Here is a 21,962-nt window from a genome sequence, read left to right as displayed (position 1 = left end):
AAAGGAAGCAAAAAAAAGGTTATCAAAAAGGAAAACACATACTTTTAACTTCTATATAGTACGATGAAATCTTGAAGTATATTTTTGAGAAATCTGATGGCGCCCTATTCGAATGGGTCATTGGTTTTCATGGCAATACGAGCGACGAGACCTTACACAAACAATCGAAGTTAACGCACAGGTACAGTTTAGCTTAAAAAAAGTCTGGTTTACTTGAATAGGTAGACCTCTCCGGTAAACCGTAACGTGTATGACCACTATAACGTAGCTAAAAATTTCTAGGCAACAATTTTAGAAAACATTTCATAGAAGAGATTGTACTTTTCTTATTCCGTATTCAACAGTTGTATAATCATAATCATACATACAAATAATAAAATAATTTGGTCGTCTTGAATGTCCTTTGAGAATAGAGATTGAAACTAATAGAAGGATTTAACCTTAATGTAAATTTTTATAATAAGTATTAATATTTACAGTTTTAATTACCTAGTGTGTTTAAAAAAAGATGGAAATTGAATCTCAAAACTTGCAAAAACTCAAGAACTTAGAAGTAATCCTTGAAGAACTAGTTGACAAAATTGATAAAGAGATTATCCAGACCGACATCGAATGGTTACAACTAAAAAGCATAGTAGAAAATAGTACAAAATCAACACAAAAGGTGGAAATACAAAATGAAGATGTTCAACGAAGTTCTAAACAAGAACATCAACAGCCGAATACAGTTTTGGATGATGATATAAATTTGAATAGTATTGATCTTCAACTCGATACTGTTTCCCATGAAATTGATGAAAATGAAGAATTTGATAGTGATTAATGTTTTTTTTTTGACTATTTAATGTTGAAACTGCGAAACTATAACGTTATTAAATTAGTTGTGTGCTATCTTTTTGATTTTGATCTCAAAGAAACGAAGATCTTTCAACATTTAAAATGTCTTTTTTTAAAATAAATAAAAAATAAAGATTTTTCTCAATTTTCTAGTGTGAAAATAGAGGACCGCAATACTCTCTATCATAAGATCTTAATGAATTTATTTTTCAAAATTTTCGTTTCTTAGGTAGATTTATGGGAAAAACATCAGAAAATCTTTTTTGTTTCAAATCCGCTATAAAACTGACGATATTTTCTAGAGCCAAAATACGAGAGGACAGTGATAGTATAAAATAAAGGAACTTTAAATTTTAACTAATAGATTGTGCTCCAAGAAACATCAAAGATTATAATTTCACCAAAAGAGGTAGATACTGATATTTATTTAAAAAATGAAAATGATTAACAAAATTGGGGTTATATTATATTGTTGTTAAAACTAAGATATGATAAAAAATATGAGAAGAGAAAATATCTCTCTAAAGATTCATGTTATCATAACTGTACTTTTGTCGATACAATCGTTCATAACTTTCTTGAAAAGTACCAAAGGAAGATTTTGTATTTTTTCGTTGAACTATACAAAAATCGAACGTTTTTGGAAAAAAATCCCAAAAAAATATTCTCTACATAATAGAATTTTGTTTCTAAAAATCAACTCCTTGTATATTACCATTTTTAAATGATTTTTGTTTTCAAAATTTTCGTTTTTTGTGTAGATTTACAAAAAAAAATACAAAAACTTTGATATTTTTCAAAACAGTTTATATTCAAAGGTGTCAATTTTAAGTAATATTTAAAGTTGGTAGAACCCAACAAAATTTTCAAGTAATTCAGTTATCATGTTTTTCCATAAATCTGCAATAAAAACAGAAGCTTTTGGAATTCAATTTTCTTGATTTCTATCATACAACTTATAATCAAAATTTTTATAATTGTGAATTTTTGTTTTTCCCATTCTAATAAAAAATATTACGACCTCAAAAACCCCTCTGGTTGTTCCAATAAATTCTGTACATGGGTAGAATAATTAAAAAAAATGGAATTAATAAGAATCTATTTATTTTCTGACATTTAATTTAATACCAATAAATATATATATATATATATACTTCTAATGACAAAAAAGATACGAATTCATTATAAAGTAACATTAAAAAAAGTAACTAAAATATACCAAAATTACAAATATTACACATGAGAAACACTATTGGCAGTAATTTTTTCGAGTCTTTTATCCCTCAATGTCTTTTTCTTCCTTTTCAATTTAAACTTCCCCTCAAAATCCGTTTCTATAACAAAAACACCATAAACACCACAATTAAACCACTACAAATCAACAAAATATACCTGTCGCACTTGAAACTGTCTCATTACGTGTCTCTCTAATCACGGAATCGTTATTTCCTTCTTCGACTTTATTTTTCTTCGATTGTTTCATCCGTTGAAGCAACGAAACGTCGTCGTCATTATCATTAGTCGTTGAAGTAACAACATCTTCGTCTGTTATCGGATGATTTCTTTTTCTCTTCACTGTATTACATCGATCTTCGACCTAAGAAGAATCTTATTTCAGTATCTGAAGATGGTAAATAAGTTATCGAAACTTACGTTCATCGAATCGTGTTTGCTGCATACAAAACCTAATAATTTATCGTAACGAACGTTTCCTTCGGAATGTGATGGACAGAACGAATTTAAACATTTAACGCAACACCTGATTGTCCTCTTTGAACATACGTTACAATAATGCCAAGGGCATATGAATTTTTTACCTAAAAATAATTTTATTGAATACTAAAACACACTTTATACGCCTTTACTCACCCTCGGAAACTTCTAATTTCAAACAAGATAAATGGTAAGCTTTATTACAAATTTTGTTATTACATAAACTGACTTTTCCTCGCTTTTCACAAAGATAACATGGTGGTAGTACCAATGGTTTTTCCGGTTCTTTTTTCTTCCTTTCTTTTTTTGGTTTCTTAGTTTCCGCAGATTCCTAAATACCACGAAACGTATGAGAAACGAGATATTTTCAAAAAAAATACTATACGTGGTAAGATCATAAAATAAAATAGTTAAGTACTAGGAACGGCTGGAAATGTATTCTATCCCAAAAACAAGTAAAAATTAGTAAAAAATGAGGTGTTTAAATCTAAAAGTAGTAGGAATGTTTTTTATATTTATTGATCTAAGTACAGGCTTCAACACTGTATAGAGAAGAGAAATATTAAGGTAAGTGGATGAGATGAAAGTAGGAAGTACCTTCAACAGAAGAAGAGGTAGATAGAGAAGAAAATGGATAGACCAAATAAGGTAGAAATGAAAATATTAGCAGGATATAAAAAAAATGGAAACATTGGGTACAAAAGGAACCAGAATTCTGCTACTAGATAGAAGGAGAATGGAGTATGACTTGAGGGAGAAGAAAGGAAAAAAATATTTTCAAGATACCTAGAAAGGAATGAAAATTGTATAAATTTAGGAAAAAGAAAGGAGATAATCTGGAAGAAACCAAAAGATGGGCACGACATCCTGGTATAACTTTAGGGAAAAAGAAGAAAAAATTCTGGAAGGAACGAAAATTTCTGCAGGATACCTTGGAAGAAATGGAAAGAGTATAATTTTAAGTAAAATTAAGGGGAAATTCTGGGAGAAAAAAACAGATTGACAGGATATCCTGGCAGAAATGGAAAAGTACGATTTTAGGGCGAAGGAAGGAAAAACTCTACAGAAAATGGAAATCTTGGCAGTGTATGGGAAAAAATGGACCGGAATTTTCCTCCTACACTTTAAAAGGTAGAAGGAGAAAGTAATTTTTGACTATAATTGTTTGCAAACATTGTTAAAATTCCAAAATATATTTTAGAATTCACTTCCTGGCTAAAAAATATATATTTTTAGTAAAAAGTGAGATTGTTTATGATTTCGATCTCGAATCACCCTTAAGGGTACTTCACAATTATACTCACGTTTTTTACTTTAACTCCTATAAATCCACTACAATTAGGTGCTCCGCATTTACAGACTTTCTTTTCGGTACCAGTACATTCCAAATTGTAATTAAAAGTTAATTCGGTATTGGCGGGTATATCAGTGGTAGCAAATAGACCGACCCTCGTATCGCCGTTCACCGTCCATTTCTGCGTTTCGCAATTCGGTTGACAACAATGGTTCATAAATCTCGCCATATTACCTAAAAAAGTAAAAAATAAATAAATACAATTTTTAAACGAAAATTCCAAGTTATCACCTTTTGGTCCGGCGTCAATCATCCTATCTTTATGTATAGTCAAAAAATAAAAATTTTCTTCTTTTTGCGCGTGCATTTTTAATATTCTTCGTTGGTATTCTTCGTCATCGATAAGTTCCCCTACGTATTCGATCACGAATTGTCCTTTTTTAAGCGGTTCCAACGTTTTCAACCCCCATCCCCTTGTTTCGGTCTTGTACGGTACCAATAGAGGGTATTCTCGTTTTTCGAACGACTGATTATTACACAGCTTACCAGCTGGACATACTTCGGGATTGCACTCCGTCAAAAGTAATCTACAAGTCAATAAATATACAGTATTATCATCAGTGATTGAATTTTAGTACACATATCGGAATTGAGTTACATGGAGACACTAATCTGATTAGATATAAAATAAGGAAAGCTACAGAAACAAGAAAACAGAATAAAAACAATAAAATAAAAGTGGAAAATAGAAATAATTATATACTGTTTTCAAGTTCGGAAAGTGAGACGATATAGTCCTTATAACGAAAAGGAGGAACATAAAGGAAAGTATGTTAAAGAAAGTTGTAAAAGTGATAGGAGAAATGAGATTAGAAAGAATGGGGACAAACTAATGGAAAAGATGATAAAAAGGACAAAAAAACTATGAAAGAAGGGAAAATTATTAAAACAGGGATTGATCACACACCGTAAAAAGGATCCTAGAATATCTTCTTGACCATGAAAGGTTTATACAACAATTTCATATCAAACTGTAAAAAAAACAAAGGACATGAGTGAATAGAGACAAAAAGATGAAATAATAGGAAAAATAGGAGAATTGTGATCCAACCCATAAAAAAGATCCTAGAGAACCTTCTTGACCCTACAAGAGTTATACAACAAATTTTATCATCAAACTGTAAATAAAAACAAGGGGCAGGAGATGTTAGAGAAAGGGAAAATTATGAGAATAAAGATTGATACTACCCATAAAAAGGATTGTAGAGCACCTTCTTGACCCTACAAGGGTTATACAACAATTTCATCATCAAACTGTAAAGAAAAACAAAGGACAGGAGTGTGTAGAGATAAAAAGATGAAAAAATGGTAAAATTATGAGAATAAGGATTGATCCACCCCATAAAAAGGATCCTAGAACACGTTCTAGATCCCATTAGGGGCCTTCAACGATTTAGTATGAAAAAACCTAAATCAAAGTGGTTAGAAGAAAAGAAAAGAAAAAGAAGAATGGGGATTGAAATATAGTGGAAAAAAGGACCTAACACGGGATAACATAAAATAAAAATGATAATAGAATGGGAAATTGGGAAAATAAAAATAGGTCTGGCCCCAAAAAGGATCCTAAAACAAGCTATCGACCCTAAAAGGGGTGTGGAACGATCTAATCTTCGAACAGTAAAGAAAATGCCAAGAACGAACGAACGAACGAAGAAAAAACGTTCTCAACCCCAAATGAGGGATAAAATCTTTCAATTTTATTTACCTGTTAAGACAGTTGGTGTCCGGTCCACAAGGATTCGGTTGGCTCGGATTACAATCACAAGCAGTCGTATTACTAAGATCCAAATCCATGAATCGGACATTTCCTACGGGTTTACTGACTTTTATTTTTATGTAAGGAGGTGGTTTCATCGAATTCACCGATTCGGCTGATTGTGTAAGTTTAAACTCTGAAATAATTTTAAAAACATTGAGAAACTAATTTTTTTAACGGGTTATAGTCAACTTACGTTTTTTCATTTTATGCGCAACTACAGCTTCTTCTACGGCCCTCCGGAAAGCTGCTTCCACTTTTTTTTTATTACCGGGGCCCGTATCGGCGTTGTCGCCTTCTTGAAATAGGAATGCCCTGCCTCGGTTTATCCAGTAATAGTTGTAAGTGCCGAAAAATTTGACGACGAATTCGCCAAGGCCGTGTTTAGCGTTGAGGACGTTCGGGGGAACTTCGTTGGGAAAAATAATTAGGGCGGGCCACCATTTGAAATAGCCCAGTTTTACCCATACGACTTCGTCGTATAAGGGTAACCTTCCGGATTCGCAATCTTCGCAGATGAATTTGTCGTCGTCTGTTAAATTGACGGTCATACATTCCGGATGTACGCTGAAAAAAATATATGAACAGAAAACAGTTATCTAATTTATTTTCTTTGAAAATAAAACAAAATATTCCAAATATCAACTTATTTTATAAAGCCACATTTCAACCGTTTCAGTGTCATATTTAGTGAAAGATAACCTGAAAATGACATTAGACACATAATAATCGATGACGTTAACAATTTCCTAGCCAATTTTCGCAAAAACAAAAAAAAATATTCGCAAAACAGGTCTTCTCTATTCATTATACTCTTATTCAGTCACATTTCAATCATTTTTGAGTCTATTTTAAGTAAAATATAATCTAAAAATTACATGACACACAACTTCCTAGTTAATAATAAAAGAAAATATTACAGATCTGATCGACTCTATCAATTATTCCTTTAGTCAGCCACATTTCAACCGTTTTGGTGTCATTTTTAGTAAAACATTTAAAAATGACATGAGAAACATAATTATCGATGACATCAGCAATGATCTGATCGAATCTATTCATTATTCCCTTATTCAGCCACATTTCAACAGTTTCTGTGTCTAGTTTCAATGGAAGATAACCTAAAAATGACATGAGACACATAATAATCGATGAAGTTAACAATTTTCTCAGAAACAAGGGAAAATATTCAAAAACTGATCGACTCTACTCATTATTCTCCTATTTAAGCATTTTTCAACTCTTTTTCTATCTCTATTTGGTAAAAGATAACAAAAAATGACGAGACAGTAATCCTGTTATACCAACAGTGTGAAAACAATACTAACGTTGCCTTAATGGAAATTATAATGTGACGGAGACACAGCTGCACGCCATCTATAGTACTAGATGTTTCTGGAAACGAGTTTTTACAATGTTCTAAAATTATAAGCCAGTAGCTTAACCAAAAACTTATAAAAAGAAGTGAAAAATTAAAGAGAAAAATAGATACTGTGTGATGAAATATACGAAAAAAAAACAAGTAAAAAATTTATTAAAAAAAATACACGATAAACGAACAATCGAATTGTATATAGTGTGTGAAAATATACGAAAAATAATGTCAAAAAGTTGAAATAAGGTGTAAATTTGAAAATTTGGTCAAAAAAATTCCACAACTAACAAATAATTGAAAAAAAAAAATAAAATTATATACAGTGTGATGAAAATATACGAGAAATGAAGTCGAAAGATGGTGAAAATTCGATCAAAAAAATTTCACAACAAACAACTGAAAAAAAAAGAATTATATACAGTGTGATGAAAATATACGAAAAAACAAGTGAATAAAAATAATACACAACAAACAATCGAATTATATACAATGTAATGTAAATATAAGAAGTCCAAATAAAAAATCGTATTCTACTCACCTAGTGGGACAAGTTTCGCAGCAGATCAATTTACCCCCTTGATTGCACAAGAGACACCAAGTAGTATTAATGGTATACGGTTTGGCATATTTATTTCTATGTCTGGGACAAATAATTTGCGTGGAAGTTATGATTTCGGTACCGGCCGGAACGCACAAATTACTCGAATGATAACTCGCAGGACAACATAGACACTTCACTATTTTATCCCAGGAACATCTGGATAAGGCGGCGCGAGGATCGTCCGAGGCGCACGTGTGACACACGTGTTGCGGACACACGAAACTATCGACTTCTTCTTGGGAATAACGATTTTTCGTCGTCTGTATCACCGACCATTGAGTCTGCGGCCACAATTTCAAACATTCCGGATGATAGAACCGGTTGCATTGGTACAGGGAACATTTTTGTCTTATGTAGGAGCCTCGTTTGGACGACGTTTCGTTACAGATGAAACAATATGGATCCAAATCTTGCGCGCAGAATCCGCATTTGAAATTCTTGGGATCGATAAGCGTATCTTGACTATCGGCGGTTATATGTTTGGTTATTTTTGATTTGGATCGATTTTTTTTCAATTTAACTTCGTCGGTATATTCGGAATCGGCGGTTATGTGTTTTATGGGAGAATCCGTTTCTCTTTTTATACATTCGATATTCGATTTATTGTCTGAATCGGCGGTGACGTGCTCGATGGGTTTTATCTTTGTATCATCCCGTAAATTATTGTCCGAATCAATATTTTCTTGTGGAAAACTATCACGAATCGAGGATTTGTTGTTTTCATCCGATGAGGATTCGTTGAAATCTTCCGCGTACGATGTCGATTCGAATTTTTTCATGATTTCTTTCATTTTGAAATCGATTCTTTCGCTTAATGTCATATTAGCGAAATCGGGAGGAAAAGTTTTTCTTGGTGGGGTGTTGTATATTCTAGAAGGTATTGTTACTATTTCAACATGATTATTGTCCGCATCCAATTGATTTCCTGGAAATATAACCTATTTTGAACTAATCGAACTTAATGGGAAATTATAATGGTTATAACACGTCGTCCAGTCACTTCCAGTACTAGGATTTTTTTGAAATTTTTTTAAAACAATCATCAGATATTACTAACTGACTATACCAAATCTTATTAGAATCGCTTAGGCCGGTTTTGGGTTTCTAATAAAAAAAAAAAAGATTTCGACTTTCTGTTTGAAAGATGGCATATTAAACGACTTTATAGGCACTTCCGGTACTAGGATTTTTTCGGAAATTTCTTAAAGAATTGATCAAATAGTATTAATTGGCTGTACCAAATATTATTCGAATCGCTCAAGCCCTTTCGAATTTATAGTATAGAAAATATTTCAAAATTTTGATTTTATCAAGATGGCATATTAATTAAATAAAATAAATTTTCCATAAACACCTTGTATACTAATATATATAATAAAGAAAAAATGCATTTCAAACCCAACTTGGGATATACATTATGATGAGAAGCTATTTCAAAAACTGACCGCCTAGGCCATGAGGTTCCTTGCTAGCTGTCAAATCTAACTTGGGGTATGATAAATCATCAAAACAAGTAGCAATTAAAATACAATGATCACTGAGGCTCCTTGTTAGCTATAAAACCTAATTTGGGATACAAAGACTCATTATGAAGAGAATCTATTTCAAAATAATGATCACTGAGGCCCCAATGTCCTTTATAGTTGTTAAAACTAATTTGGAATATAACGAATTATTATAACAAGTAGCCATTTCATTATAATGATCACTGGGATCCCTTGTTAGCTGTCAAACCTAATTTGGGATATAAAAAATCGTTATTAACGGAAGCTATTTTCAAATAATGATCACTAATGCTCTTTGTTAGCTATCAAACCTAATTTGGGATGTAAAAAATGATTATAAACAACAGCCTTTCCAAAATAAGAACCAGTGTTACCCCTTGATAGATTTCATACCTAATTTAGGACACAATAAAGATCACTGAGACACATTGGTACATGTCAAACATAACTAGGGATATAAAGAATAATTATCAAAAGAAGCCGTTTTAAAATACTGATAAATTCGAAATGAAAAACTAATAATTCCACGTGTAATTTGATATTTCTGAATCATTTAGGAATATTTGTACTGAAAACAATTATAAATCATTAATTCGTCCTTCGAGCCGGGTACGACCTATAGAAGGCTAGAAGGACCAGTTAACGTAATTTCGAATAGCAGTTAATACTGTATATAATATCTTTTTATAACAAAACAAAGCAAAACTGATATAAAAAGTGTTTTAGAGGTTATGTCACTTTACAAAAAGCTATTCTGGAGTTAACCGATCATTTAGAATATATTAATAAATGTAATAATGAAAAAACTCACCCGGTGAACTTGGAGATTCAATTTTTTCTATTTTGATAGTTTCCACTTTTTCTGTAGTATCAATCTTGGGAGACCTGCCTGGTTTCTTCCTCGTCTGATGTTTAGAAACTTCCGTTGCACAATGGGGATGATAAATCCCGTTGCAACCACCTTTACATTTCAAAACTTCCCCGAATTCGAAGCAGTACTGACAAACTTTTTCCTTCGGTATACCTTTAAACAGGTTATTCCTCTTGAATAACGACCTTTGTTCTTCCAAAGTGTAAGATCCGAAATTATTGAATGTCTCCGAATTTATTTTATATTTCTCCTCGGATTGTTCGTCTGTTATCACTATAAAATCTTCTGTTTCTTCATTAAGTTTCCCAGGGGAGGAATGTTCGTATTTCAATTCTGGTATCGACTTCTTTTGGCGTTGTTTCGGAACAGATTCTTCAACTTCTAATTTAATTTTTTTATTTTCTAAACCATCGAGATCTTCTAACTCTTCTAAGCCAAGCGATTGTTTACGTTTTTTTCCTTTCTTCATAGTTGAATTTTTCTTTTCGTCCACCTCTTGATTAGATTCTTCGTCCATGTAATTTATCATTTGTTCGAATGTGAAATTTTGTGATTTTACAAATTCGACTTCGTCCACTGCTTTTGTCCATCTTTCTACGATGTATCCTTTGATTATATATCCTTGAAGTTCCACAGCACTTTTACACTAAAAAAAATTAACAATTACATTATTTGGTCCTCGAACCCGGCTCGAAGATCCAGATTTTATACTCACGTTCTTAAGATTTTCGTAGTAAGTTTTCAAGTCATCTCTGTTTTTGTATTCTATTAATTTTTTACTATTTATCCAAGCACGTTTTCCTTTATCGCCGAAAAATTTAACGTGGTACGCACACCTATTCTTCACTAAAATATAATTTGAGATAAATTAAAAAAGGTGTGATTTATCGCGGCCCCCTCTGTTTAAATTTTCGATTTACTATGCCCAAAATTACAAAGGGTCCGCTTTAGTTTCAAAATACAAAAAAACATACAAATTTGATGATTTTTTGATTTATTATACCCAAAAATACGAGGGAACCGCTATAATATGAACTTACCAAAAACTTGATAGAAATCGGATGATTTTTCAATTTACTATACCCAAAAATACGAGTGGACAGCAATAATATGAAATTGCCAAAAAAATCTGATGATTTTTCGATTTACGAGTATTATACCCAAAAATACGACGGAACCGCGATAGTTTGAAAATACCAATAAAAAAAATACCATAAATAGTCCACTTACTTATATTTTTAAAACTGCACGTTACTGGATCTTCTGAAATCAAACTCGGCCAGTAAGGAAATTTACCAATTTGAGCCCAAACAATATCACCGATATTAAATTCTTCGATACACTCAATACTCTCCTTTCTTCCGATATTTTCATCCAATGTTTTCATAATTTTACTTCCACTAACTTCTTCTTCCACTGTATCCAATATTTCAATACCATTCTCATCCACAACTGCTCGGGTATTTTCAATAAAACAATTTGTCACAATTTCTTTATTTAAATTTTTTGTTTCCTTCAAGAATAGGTCGCTACATTCATCGCGGTTTATACCCAAACTGCTATTACTCCTCACTATACCCTGTGGAATAAAATCATCTACATCTCCATCGATCCTCTCACCGAGATTTGTCTTACTCCTGGTTCTAGTAGAGATATTTTCCTTTCCGGAATGTTCTTCTGAGTCGATTTGATACTGAATTTCATGCAGATCGGTTAAAACGTCTTTAGTTTCACTTATTTTATCATTCAACAGAAGTTTTGTTAAATCGATGCTTTTATTACTAATTATTTTGTCTTCATATTCATTTTTAACTATCATTGGTGCTTCCAAAGGACATTTAAAATTTGGGTCGTTAGATATCCCTTTGATATCACTAATAATCCCAATTTTTTGATCCAAACTAGTTTTATCACTTTCACTATAAGTAATAGTACCACTCGTTGGTCCTAAGCTAATATTACTTTTAGTTTCTACTTTTTTTTCAATTGTTTCTGTACACAAATTGTCAGTTTTTGATGTATCTTCTTCATTATACAAGTTTTCTTCATTATTTTCAGATTTCGGTGAAGAGAGTAAATCTATGTAAATGTCAATTTCTGTATTAGTAATTTTCAAAAATGTTTTATCGCTATTAGAACGTTCGTTATCAAAAACTGTTTCTGTACTATCACTACTTGCTACAATATTCAATATTTCATCTTTTTTATTAGTTTGACTACCATCTGTTATTGTAAATTTTTTCTCGTCATCAAAATCATCTTCAATTATAGTTGGTTCATCTATATCAGCTGCAGTATTTTTGTCAAGCTCCATTTCATCAACTTTTTTATTTTTTATGACGATGGAATCTTCATCTTTCTTTAATGCACTGTTATCAAGGTCGGTTTCATCATTTTTTGTATTATTTTTGCTATCTGTAGTCATGCAATCTTTATCAACCTCTATATATTTATTGGTAGTATTATCATTAGTAATTTTATCATTATCTTTAGTAGTTTCTGGTATAAACTTTTCAATAATCCCGGTATCTTCAATTATATTATTTTTATTTTCAGTATATTCAGTTTTATCAACACCAGTACTTCTAGTTATATCTTCTTCATGTTTTCTATAACTTTCAATGATATCTTTTTGTGTCGATTCATTTTTTAGTGGCACTAATGAATTATTATCACTACTAGTGCTTTCTAATTCCTTTGTTATATCACTATTATTAATTATATCTTTTTTTTCGATTAGAATATTATTTTTTACACACAATATATGAATATTTAAATCATTTTCATCGATATCTTTGTCGGAATCGTTAATTTGAGCTGTTATTTTTTCAATATTATTTTTATCAATTTCCTCATTTTGTAAATCTGTTATTTCTCCACTTTCTAACGTATCCTTAGATTCCTCAGAACTCTTTTCTTTTCTTGGTATGTCCATGGTAGACAACGCACTGGTAACATTTTTTTTATGTAATTCAGAATCTCCATGAAAAAAATTTTCATTAAAAATATGAATATTTTTATCAAATTTTGAGTAATCGTCATCTAATTTCAGTATTGGTGTTTTCCTAGGTCGACCTCTACCTCTTTTAACTACATTAGGACTGCCACAATCTATTGGCGATTCTATTTTGATATTTCCACTAGTAGACAACGTTTCTATCACCAAATTTTCATCCTCAGATAATTTTATGCAAGTTTGGGGGCTATCAACACATTTTTCTCCACTTTTGTCTGTCAATTTTTCAGATTCATTATTCATAATTATATTTGAGGGTTGTTGAACGTTTTCTGTGAGGTTTCCTTCATTATTTACAACAACCTCTTCTAGTTCCACTGTTGGTAACTTCCTAGGTCGACCTCTACCTTTTTTAACTACATTAGGATTACCACAATCTATTGGTGATTCTATTTTGATATTTCCACTAGTAGACAACGTTTCTATCACCAAATTTTCATCCTCAGATAATTTTATGCGAGTTTGGGGGCTATCAACACATTTTTCTCCACTTTTGTCTGTCAATTTTTCAGATTCATTATTCATAATTATATTTGAGGGTTGTTGAACGTTTTCTGTGAGGTTTCCTTCATTATTTACAACAACCTCTTCTAGTTCCACTGTTGGTAACTTCCTAGGTCGACCTCTACCTTTTTTAACTACATTAGGATTACCACAATCTATTGGTGATTCTATTTTGATATTTCCACTAGTAGACAACGTTTCTATCACCAAATTTTCATCCTCAGAGACTTTTACGGAAGTTTGGGGGCTATCAAAACATTTGTCTCCACTTTTGTCTGTCAATTTTTCAGATTCATTATTCATAATTATATTTGAGGGTTGTTGAACGTTTTCTGTAAGGTTTCCTTCATTATTTACAACAACCTCTTCTAGTTCCATTATTGGTAACTTCCTAGGTCGACCTCTACCTCTTTTAACTACATTAGGACTGCCATAATCTATTGGCCATTCTATTTTGATATTTCCACTAGTAGACAACGTTTCTATCACCAAATTTTCATCCTCAGAGACTTTCATGCAAGTTTGGGGGCTATCGACACATTTTTCTCCTCTTTTGTCTGTCAATTTTTCAGATTCATTATTCATAATTATATTTGAGGGTTGTTGAACGTTTTCTGTGAGGTTTCCTTCATTATTTACAACAACCTCTTCTAGTTCCACTGTTGGTAACTTCCTAGGTCGACCTCTACCTTTTTTAACTACATTAGGATTACCACAATCTATTGGTGATTCTATTTTGATATTTCCACTAGTAGACAACGTTTCTATCACCAAATTTTCATATTCAGAGACTTTTACGTAAGTTTGGGGGCTATCAACACATTTGTCTCCCCTTTTGTCTGTCAATTTTTCAGATTCATTATTCATAATTATATTTGAGGGTTGTTGAACGTTTTCTGTAAAGTTCCCTTCATTATTTACAACAACTTCTTCTAGTTCCACTGTTGGTAACTTCCTAGGTCGACCTCTACCTTTTTTAACTACATTAGGATTACCATAATCTATTGGTGATTCTATTTTGATATTTCCACTAGTAGACAATGTTTCGGTCACCAAATTTCCATCTTCAGAGAGTTGTATGGAAGTTCTGGTACAATCAACACATTTTTCTTCACTTTCGTCTGTCAATTTTTCAGATTCATTATTCAAAATTATATTTGAGGGTTTTTCAACGTTTTCTGTAAGGTTTCCTTCATTCTTTACAACTTCTTCTAGTTCCACTATTGGTAACTTCCTAGGTCGACCTCTACCTTTTTTAACTACATTAGGATTACCACAATCTATTGGTGATTCTATTTTGCTATTTCCATTAGTAGACAATGTTTCTATCACCAAATTTTCATCATCAGAGACTTTTATGGAAGTTTGGGGGCTATTGACACATTTTTCTCCACTTTTGTCTGTCAATTTTTCAGATTCATTATTCATAATTATATTTGAGGGTTGTTGAACGTTTTCTGTAAGGTTTTCTTCATTATTTCTATCATCTTCATCTATTGTCACTATTGATGACTTCCTAGGTCGACCTCTACCTTTTTTAACTACATTAGGACTGCTACAATCTATTGATGATCCTATTTTGGTATTTTCGCTAGTAGACAATGTTTCTATCACTAAATTTCCATCTTCAGAGACTTGTAAGGAAGTTTGGGTACAATTAACACATTTTTCCTCACTTTTGTCTGTCAATTTTTCAGATTCATTATTCAAAATTATATTTGAGGATTTTTCTAAGTTTTCTGTAATATTCTCTTCATTATTTGCAACATCTTCATCTATTGTCACTATTGATGACTTTCTAGGTCGACCTCTACCTCTTTTAATAACATTAGGGCTGCTACAATCTATAGGTGATTTCATTTTGATATTTCCACTGGTAGACAATGTTATTAACACTAAATTTCCATCCTCAGAGACTTTTATAGAGGATTTGGTCCTATCAACACATTTTTCTTCACTTTTGTTTGTCAATTCTGAAGATTCATTATTCAAAAATATATTTGAAGATTTTAGAAAGTTTTCTGAAAGGTTTTCTTCATTATTTCCAACATCATCATCTAGTTCAACTATTGATAATTTCCTAGGTCGACCTCTACCTCTATTAACCACATTAGGACTACCACAATCTATTGGTGATTCTATTTTGATATTTTCACTAGTAGACAACGTTCCTATCACTGAATTTCTATCTTCAGAGTCTTTTATAGAAGTTTTGAGACTATCAACATATTTTTCTCCATTTTTGTTTGACAATTTTGCAGAATTATTGTCCAGAAACATATTTGAGAATTTTTCAAAGTTTTCTGTGAGGTTTTCTTCATTATTTCCAACATCTTCATCTATTGTCACTATTGATGACTTCCTAGGTCGACCTCTACCTCTTTTAACAATATTAGGACTACTACAATCTATTGGTGATTTCATTTTGATATTTGCACTAGTAGACAACGTTTCTATCACTAGATTTCTATCCTCAGAATCTTTTATGGAAGTTTTGCGAATATCAAGACATTTTTCTCCACTTTTGTTTGGCGATTTCTCATATTCATTATCCAAAAATATATTTGAAGATTTTTGAACGCTTTCTGTAACGTTTTCTTCATTATAGCCAACATCTTCATCTAGTTTAATTATTGATATCTTCCTAGGTCGACCTCTACCTCTTTTAACTACATTAGGACTGCCACAATCGATTGGTGATTCTATTTTGATATTTCCACTAGTAGAAAATGTTTCTATCACCAAATTTTCATCCTCAGAGACTTTTATGGAAGTTTGGGGGCTATTGACACATTTTTCTCCACTTTTGTCTGTCAATTTTGCAGATTCATTATTCAAAAATATATTTGAAGATTTTTGAACACTTTCTGTAATGTTTTCTTCATTATAGCCAACATCTTCATCTAGTTTAATTATTGATATCTTCTTAGGTCGACCTCTACCTTTTTTAACTACATTAGGATTACCACAATCTATTGGTGATTCTATTTTGATATTTCCACTAGCAGACAACGTTTCTAATACTAAATTTCCATCTGCAGAGTCTTTTATAGAGGATTTATGACTATCAACATGATTTTCTTCATTTTTGTTTGGCAGTTTTGCTGATTCATTTTTCAAAAATATAATTGAGGATTTTTGAATGTTTGCCGAAAGATTTTCTTCATTATTTCTATCATCTTCATCTATTGTGACTATTGATGATTTCCTAGGTCGACCTCTACCTCTTTTAACTACATTAGGACTGCCACAATCGATTGGTGATTCTATTTTGATATTTCCACTAGTAGACAACGTTTCTAATACTAAATTTCCACCTTCAGAGATATTTATCAAGGATTTGTGACTATCAACATAATTTTCTTCATTTTTGTTTGCCAGTTTTGCAGTTTCATTTATCAAAAATATATTTGTAGATTTTTTAACGTTTTTTATAAGGTTTTTATCATTATTTCCAACATCATCTACTGTCACTATTGATAGCTTCCTAGGTCGACCTCTACCTCGTTTAACTACATTAGGACTAGTACAATTTATTGGTGACTTTCTGGGTCGACCTCTACCTCTTTTAACTATATTAGGACTGCCACAATCTATTGTTGATTCTATTTTGATATTTCCACTAGTAGATAATGTTTGTAACACTAAATTTCTATCCTCTGAGACTTTCCTATCGTTATTTAAGCATGTTGCTAATTTTGTTAAGTCCCTATTAACAGTTTTTGAATATAAAACAACATTTTCATTTGGCAATTTTGCAGATTCATTATTCAAAAATATATTCGACGATTTTTGAACATTTTCTCTAAGGTCTTCATCATTATTTCCAACATCTTCAAAAAGTTTCACTATTGATGACTTCCTAGACCTACCTCTACCTCTTTTAACTACAGTTGGACTGCCACAATCAATTGGAGATTCTATTTTAATATTTCCACTAGTACACAACATTTCTACCACCAAACTTCTATCTTCAGAGTCTTTTTTATGCGTTTTAGGACTATCCACACAATTTTCTTCACTTTTGTTTGATTCTGGACATTGTGGTGTACTTATTGAAACATTTATAGATTGTTTGGTTGAAATAGCTTGAGATTTTACATTTTTCATTAAAATAGTTTTGTTATTTGTTTCTGCATCTTCAGATTCATTTTTCTCAATGGTATCAGTTATTTTAACATTGTTTAAACATGTTGCTAGAGTTATTGAGTCAGTATTAACAAATTTTGAATCTAAAAAAATATTTTCATTTGGTAATTTTGTAAATTCATTGTTCAAAAATATATTTGAAGATTTTTGAATGTTTTTTAACAGATTTTCTTCATTATTTTTTCTAATTTTTTCTTTTGATAAATCTTTTATGAGTATAGTTTCTTCATTATTTCCAATATTATTGTTCAGTTTACAAGTATTATCCACTTTTGACACATCTGTGTTATTTGTAGACAAATGGACATCGAAATTTATGACATCTTCATTAAGTTTCACTATTGGTGATTTCATATTCCTCCCTTTACCTTTTTTAACCACTACATTAGGAGTACTACAAGCTTTTGGTGTTTCTAATGTATTTGTAATATTTTCACTTATAGACAATATTTCCAACACTGTACTTCCTTCTTCAGAGATCTTCCTAGAAGCACTGTTTACACATTTTTCATCTCCTTTACAATATTCTGATGTCTTTGTTGAATTACAATAAAATGTTTCAACTATTTCTTCATTTTCCTCAATTATCAAAGTTGTTTGATCATTATTCAAAGATGTATAGTCAGATTTACAAGAATTTGAATCATTTCCCTCTAGTAAATCATCATTCTGGTACTTTAGGCTTGTCGCTTCAATTATTTCATTATTTTCTTTATTCTTATGGTTTGGTAATAAAAATTCACAACTTGATGCGTTTTCTGCAGATTTTCTTTTGAATCTACTTTCTTGTGGATTTGTAATATCTTCTGATATAATTTCTATGATTTTTCTTGTTCTATTTCTCAATTTGTCTGTAGGTGATTCATTTTTGGCGGTTTTTTTAATAGAAATACCATCAACTTCGGTTTCTACAGTCTTATTACTTGATTTCAAACTAGTATCAACACAAAATGCTTTTTTCTTGTAAGAACGAGGCTTTAAATATTCAGATAATTTTTCATTAGCAAATATTTTGCATTTCCTTCCTTCTACTTCCCCTATTTTCTTAATAGAATCGATTTTACATTCGGATTTCAATTTATTTGTTATTTTTACTTCTGATTGTTGTAAACTTTCATTTTTATCTTTATTATTTGATTTATTCATGTACTTCGATTTCCAATCAAATTTTCTACTAGTTTTCCTCGTTTCCCCTCCAACTAACAACGTTTTCGGTAAAGTATTTTTAAATAAATTAAAAAAAGGTTTGCTTTGTAATAATTTTGAGGAAGGTCTCGATTCATCCGAAACAGGTATTATATCTACAATTTCCAATAATAAACCACATGAATTATTCAATTCTTTCCTATTATCAACAAGATGGTGATCCTTCGTTGTTTCTAAAGGATGTAAAATGACTTTTAATTGTTTTTCTTTAACAGGTTCAATTTTATCATTGAACAAAATTTCAGAACATGATTTTGACCTCAAAGTCCTAGTAGAAGTGTTTTTATTTGATGAAAGTGGTTCCTGTTCCTTTGATCTAAGATTATATCTTTCTTTGCCATTTTTAAATTTATTTCTTCTCCCTGATTCACTTGAATCTGGTGTAAATACATCTGTAGTAGTTGAATTTAATGAATGTTTAAATCTGTTATAGATTTTGTTCGATTTATTTTTATTTTCGCTGTATTCGCTTGTCTCTGAATCACTAGATGATAAAACTTGTTCTCTTTCCATAGATTTAAAGTTTATTTTTGTTTTTCCACTTTCTATGTCTTCATCGCTATCATATTTTATAGTACTGTGGATTGTAGAAGATCTGAGCTTTCTTGTACTACAGGAATCATCAATTTTTTCACTTAGTGTATTATTTTCTAACATAGAAGCTTCTTCTATGACGTTTGATGATCTAAGTGTCCTACTTTCACTATTATCCTTTTCACTGTCTTCTATAGGATAATTAACGTTAGGTCTAATTGTGCTTTTTTCGTTGTAATTAATATCTTTCAATTTTCCTTTCCGAGGCATATTCACTTTACATATTTCTACTTCTAGTCCTTCTTGTGTTAATCTATCATTTTCTATGATCAACTCAGATTTATTTGGGGGGCTCAATATTTTTTTATTCCTTTTAGCATGTTCATCAACGATTGTAGATTGAATATTTGATAACTTATCATCAATAGTAGTATTGGGATCAGGTTTAATTCTAATTTCTTGCGGATTTATAAAGTTTTCTTCAAATTCAATTATACACCATGGTGCCTCAACGAATTCTAATTCTTGTATAGTTATTTCCTTGGCATCTAATACTTCTGCATCTAAACAATCACCAGCTAATGGCTTTTCGGGAATGATGGGAGTATCAGGTAAACCAAAGCTTTCAATTACTTCGTTTTTTTCCAAACACTTTCTCGGATTTGTATATGTCTTCAAAGATGATCTATATGTATTTTTAACATTTGAATGGAAAGTTGGTTTTGTTAATAGTTTAAATACTTTTGAAACATCTTCAATTCCTTCACAATCATTTTCAGAATATTCTAAATTTGTATAATTCTTCAGATATTTGCCTTTGGTGTGTTTTAAGCTAGTTTCATCCAGTAGATTAATTTCTATAAAAGAAAAAACCTCTCAAATACATTTTCTATAAAATTAAAATCAAAAATGATAAGTAACCTCTCTAGTGAACCCCTTTATTATCAACTCAAAGCTAAAGGTGAAGTAACAAAGAAAGTAACAAAAAAACCTGTATAAAATAGGTTAGTCTCTTTAGTTTACGTTCCTGGTCATACAAGAATCAAAATAAATAAAAAAGACCAAGTAAGATACAAAAACGCCTTTTATTGGCTCAGATCCTTTCTGTAGAAGGAAATGAAAAGAAAAGCTCTCTGGGTGTACCGTCACTCCAAAAATCTGATTCTGCTAGTTCCAAAAGGGATTTATATCTCAGTAAAACCAAGCTACACCTCCTAACAACCTTCTTACCACCTCAGGAAGTAGTACCTAATGAAGCTACCTTAGTAATTAACTCCAGCCACATCAGGAAATACCTCCTAACTAGCTTTCTGTTACCTCTGAAAGCACCTGTATGAGACTACAGTTCTTAAATAACTTCGTGCCACTTCTGGAAGTACCTGATGAGGCTACACCTCCTAAATCCTTCCAACCATCTCAGGATACACCGTCTAACTAACTTCCTGCCACCCCTGAATGAGATTACATCTACTAACTAATATCATACCACCTTTGGAAACACTCCATGAGACTTTCTTACTAACTCCCCACCCCTTCTGGAAGCACCTGATGAGGCTGCATCTCCTAAATACTTTTCTCCTACCTTAGAAAACACCTTCTAACTAGTCTCCTGTCACCTTTGGAAGCACCTAATAGGCTACACCTACTGAAGACCTTCCTGACAACTCTGGAAACACCTAATGAGATTAGGTCTAGCAAACACCAGCAAGTATTGATTCTGTAGAATCAACTCGTTCCCCAAAACAAAAAGACCTGGAAAGAAATCTTTAGAATCAACAATTTAATCCCTGCATAGATATTGGGGTTCATTAGAAATCTGTAACTGTAATGCAAGCAGTAGATTGAAAATAAACATTGAGATTTAATTTTTACATTATTGTTAGTTCACTTGTTCGATTATTTAAAACAAATAACTCACCGTTTACTATTTCACTTGTACTTTGTTCACTAGTTTTGTTATTTTCTGAAGCAGTAATTGAAGTCTTCATTGAAGAATCTTTTAAATCACATTCGGTGGTTTCCGAATTTTGAAGTCGATTACTTCTCTTATATTTTGTATAAAAAAGCTTGTCTACGCTGGTAGATATTAGAGAAGTCTTAACGGAATCCATCCTATTTTCCATGACTATACTTCTGAAATGAAAAAAGATAGGTTAGCTTTTAACTGGCTTTACTTTATAAACCAAATTGTAGATATCTATAAAAAATGAAGAATAATAAACGAAAACGTCAACGCTTAATAAATATTTATGGATAAAGTCGAGCATATTTATTTGAATTTAATTCATCAGATAAGTAAGGCATCATTACATTTAACGAAAAAATTGGAAGTGGCGATGTACCTAAAGAGTTATATTGCTAATTAAAATCATGATGGATCATTATCCACGAAGTGGGTCGTATTTTATAAATTTAATTATTTAATCAACAATAATTAGACTGATAACAGCATTTCCCTCTTTTTTAAACAAACAGGTCAAACTATAATGAAGTTTGCTAATTATATTTGACATTTTATTAAAATTTGCTACGAGCGCGTTC

At 31.3% G+C, this 21,962-nt stretch overlaps 1 protein-coding gene across 2 annotated transcripts; it reads right to left on the bottom strand.

Moving 5' to 3' along the window:
- Nucleotides 1-1,924: 1,924 nt before the first annotated feature.
- LOC130445723 (uncharacterized) lies at nucleotides 1,925-21,940 on the bottom strand. Of its 2 annotated transcripts, none has more exons than XM_056781553.1 (14): nucleotides 21,764-21,940; nucleotides 21,340-21,554; nucleotides 11,243-20,278; nucleotides 10,728-10,858; nucleotides 9,953-10,658; nucleotides 7,574-8,561; nucleotides 5,857-6,227; nucleotides 5,610-5,796; nucleotides 4,136-4,431; nucleotides 3,855-4,078; nucleotides 2,707-2,881; nucleotides 2,491-2,654; nucleotides 2,230-2,434; nucleotides 1,925-2,171 (listed from the first exon to the last, which is right to left on the bottom strand). In XM_056781553.1, the coding sequence occupies exons 2-14, from the start codon at nucleotides 21,542-21,544 to the stop codon at nucleotides 2,071-2,073; spliced, it is 12,789 nt and encodes a 4,262-aa protein (XP_056637531.1). In that variant the 5' UTR covers nucleotides 21,545-21,554; nucleotides 21,764-21,940; the 3' UTR covers nucleotides 1,925-2,070. The 2 variants fall into 2 exon arrangements, with proteins under 2 accessions (XP_056637531.1, XP_056637532.1); XM_056781554.1 differs by having other exon boundaries at nucleotides 21,340-21,551; nucleotides 21,764-21,909.
- Between the last annotated feature and the right edge of the window lie 22 nt (nucleotides 21,941-21,962).

This window comes from Diorhabda sublineata, chromosome 6, assembly GCF_026230105.1.
Source record: "Diorhabda sublineata isolate icDioSubl1.1 chromosome 6, icDioSubl1.1, whole genome shotgun sequence".
NCBI lineage: Eukaryota > Metazoa > Arthropoda > Insecta > Coleoptera > Chrysomelidae > Diorhabda > Diorhabda sublineata.
This window is presented reverse-complemented; position numbering and strand designations above follow the sequence as displayed.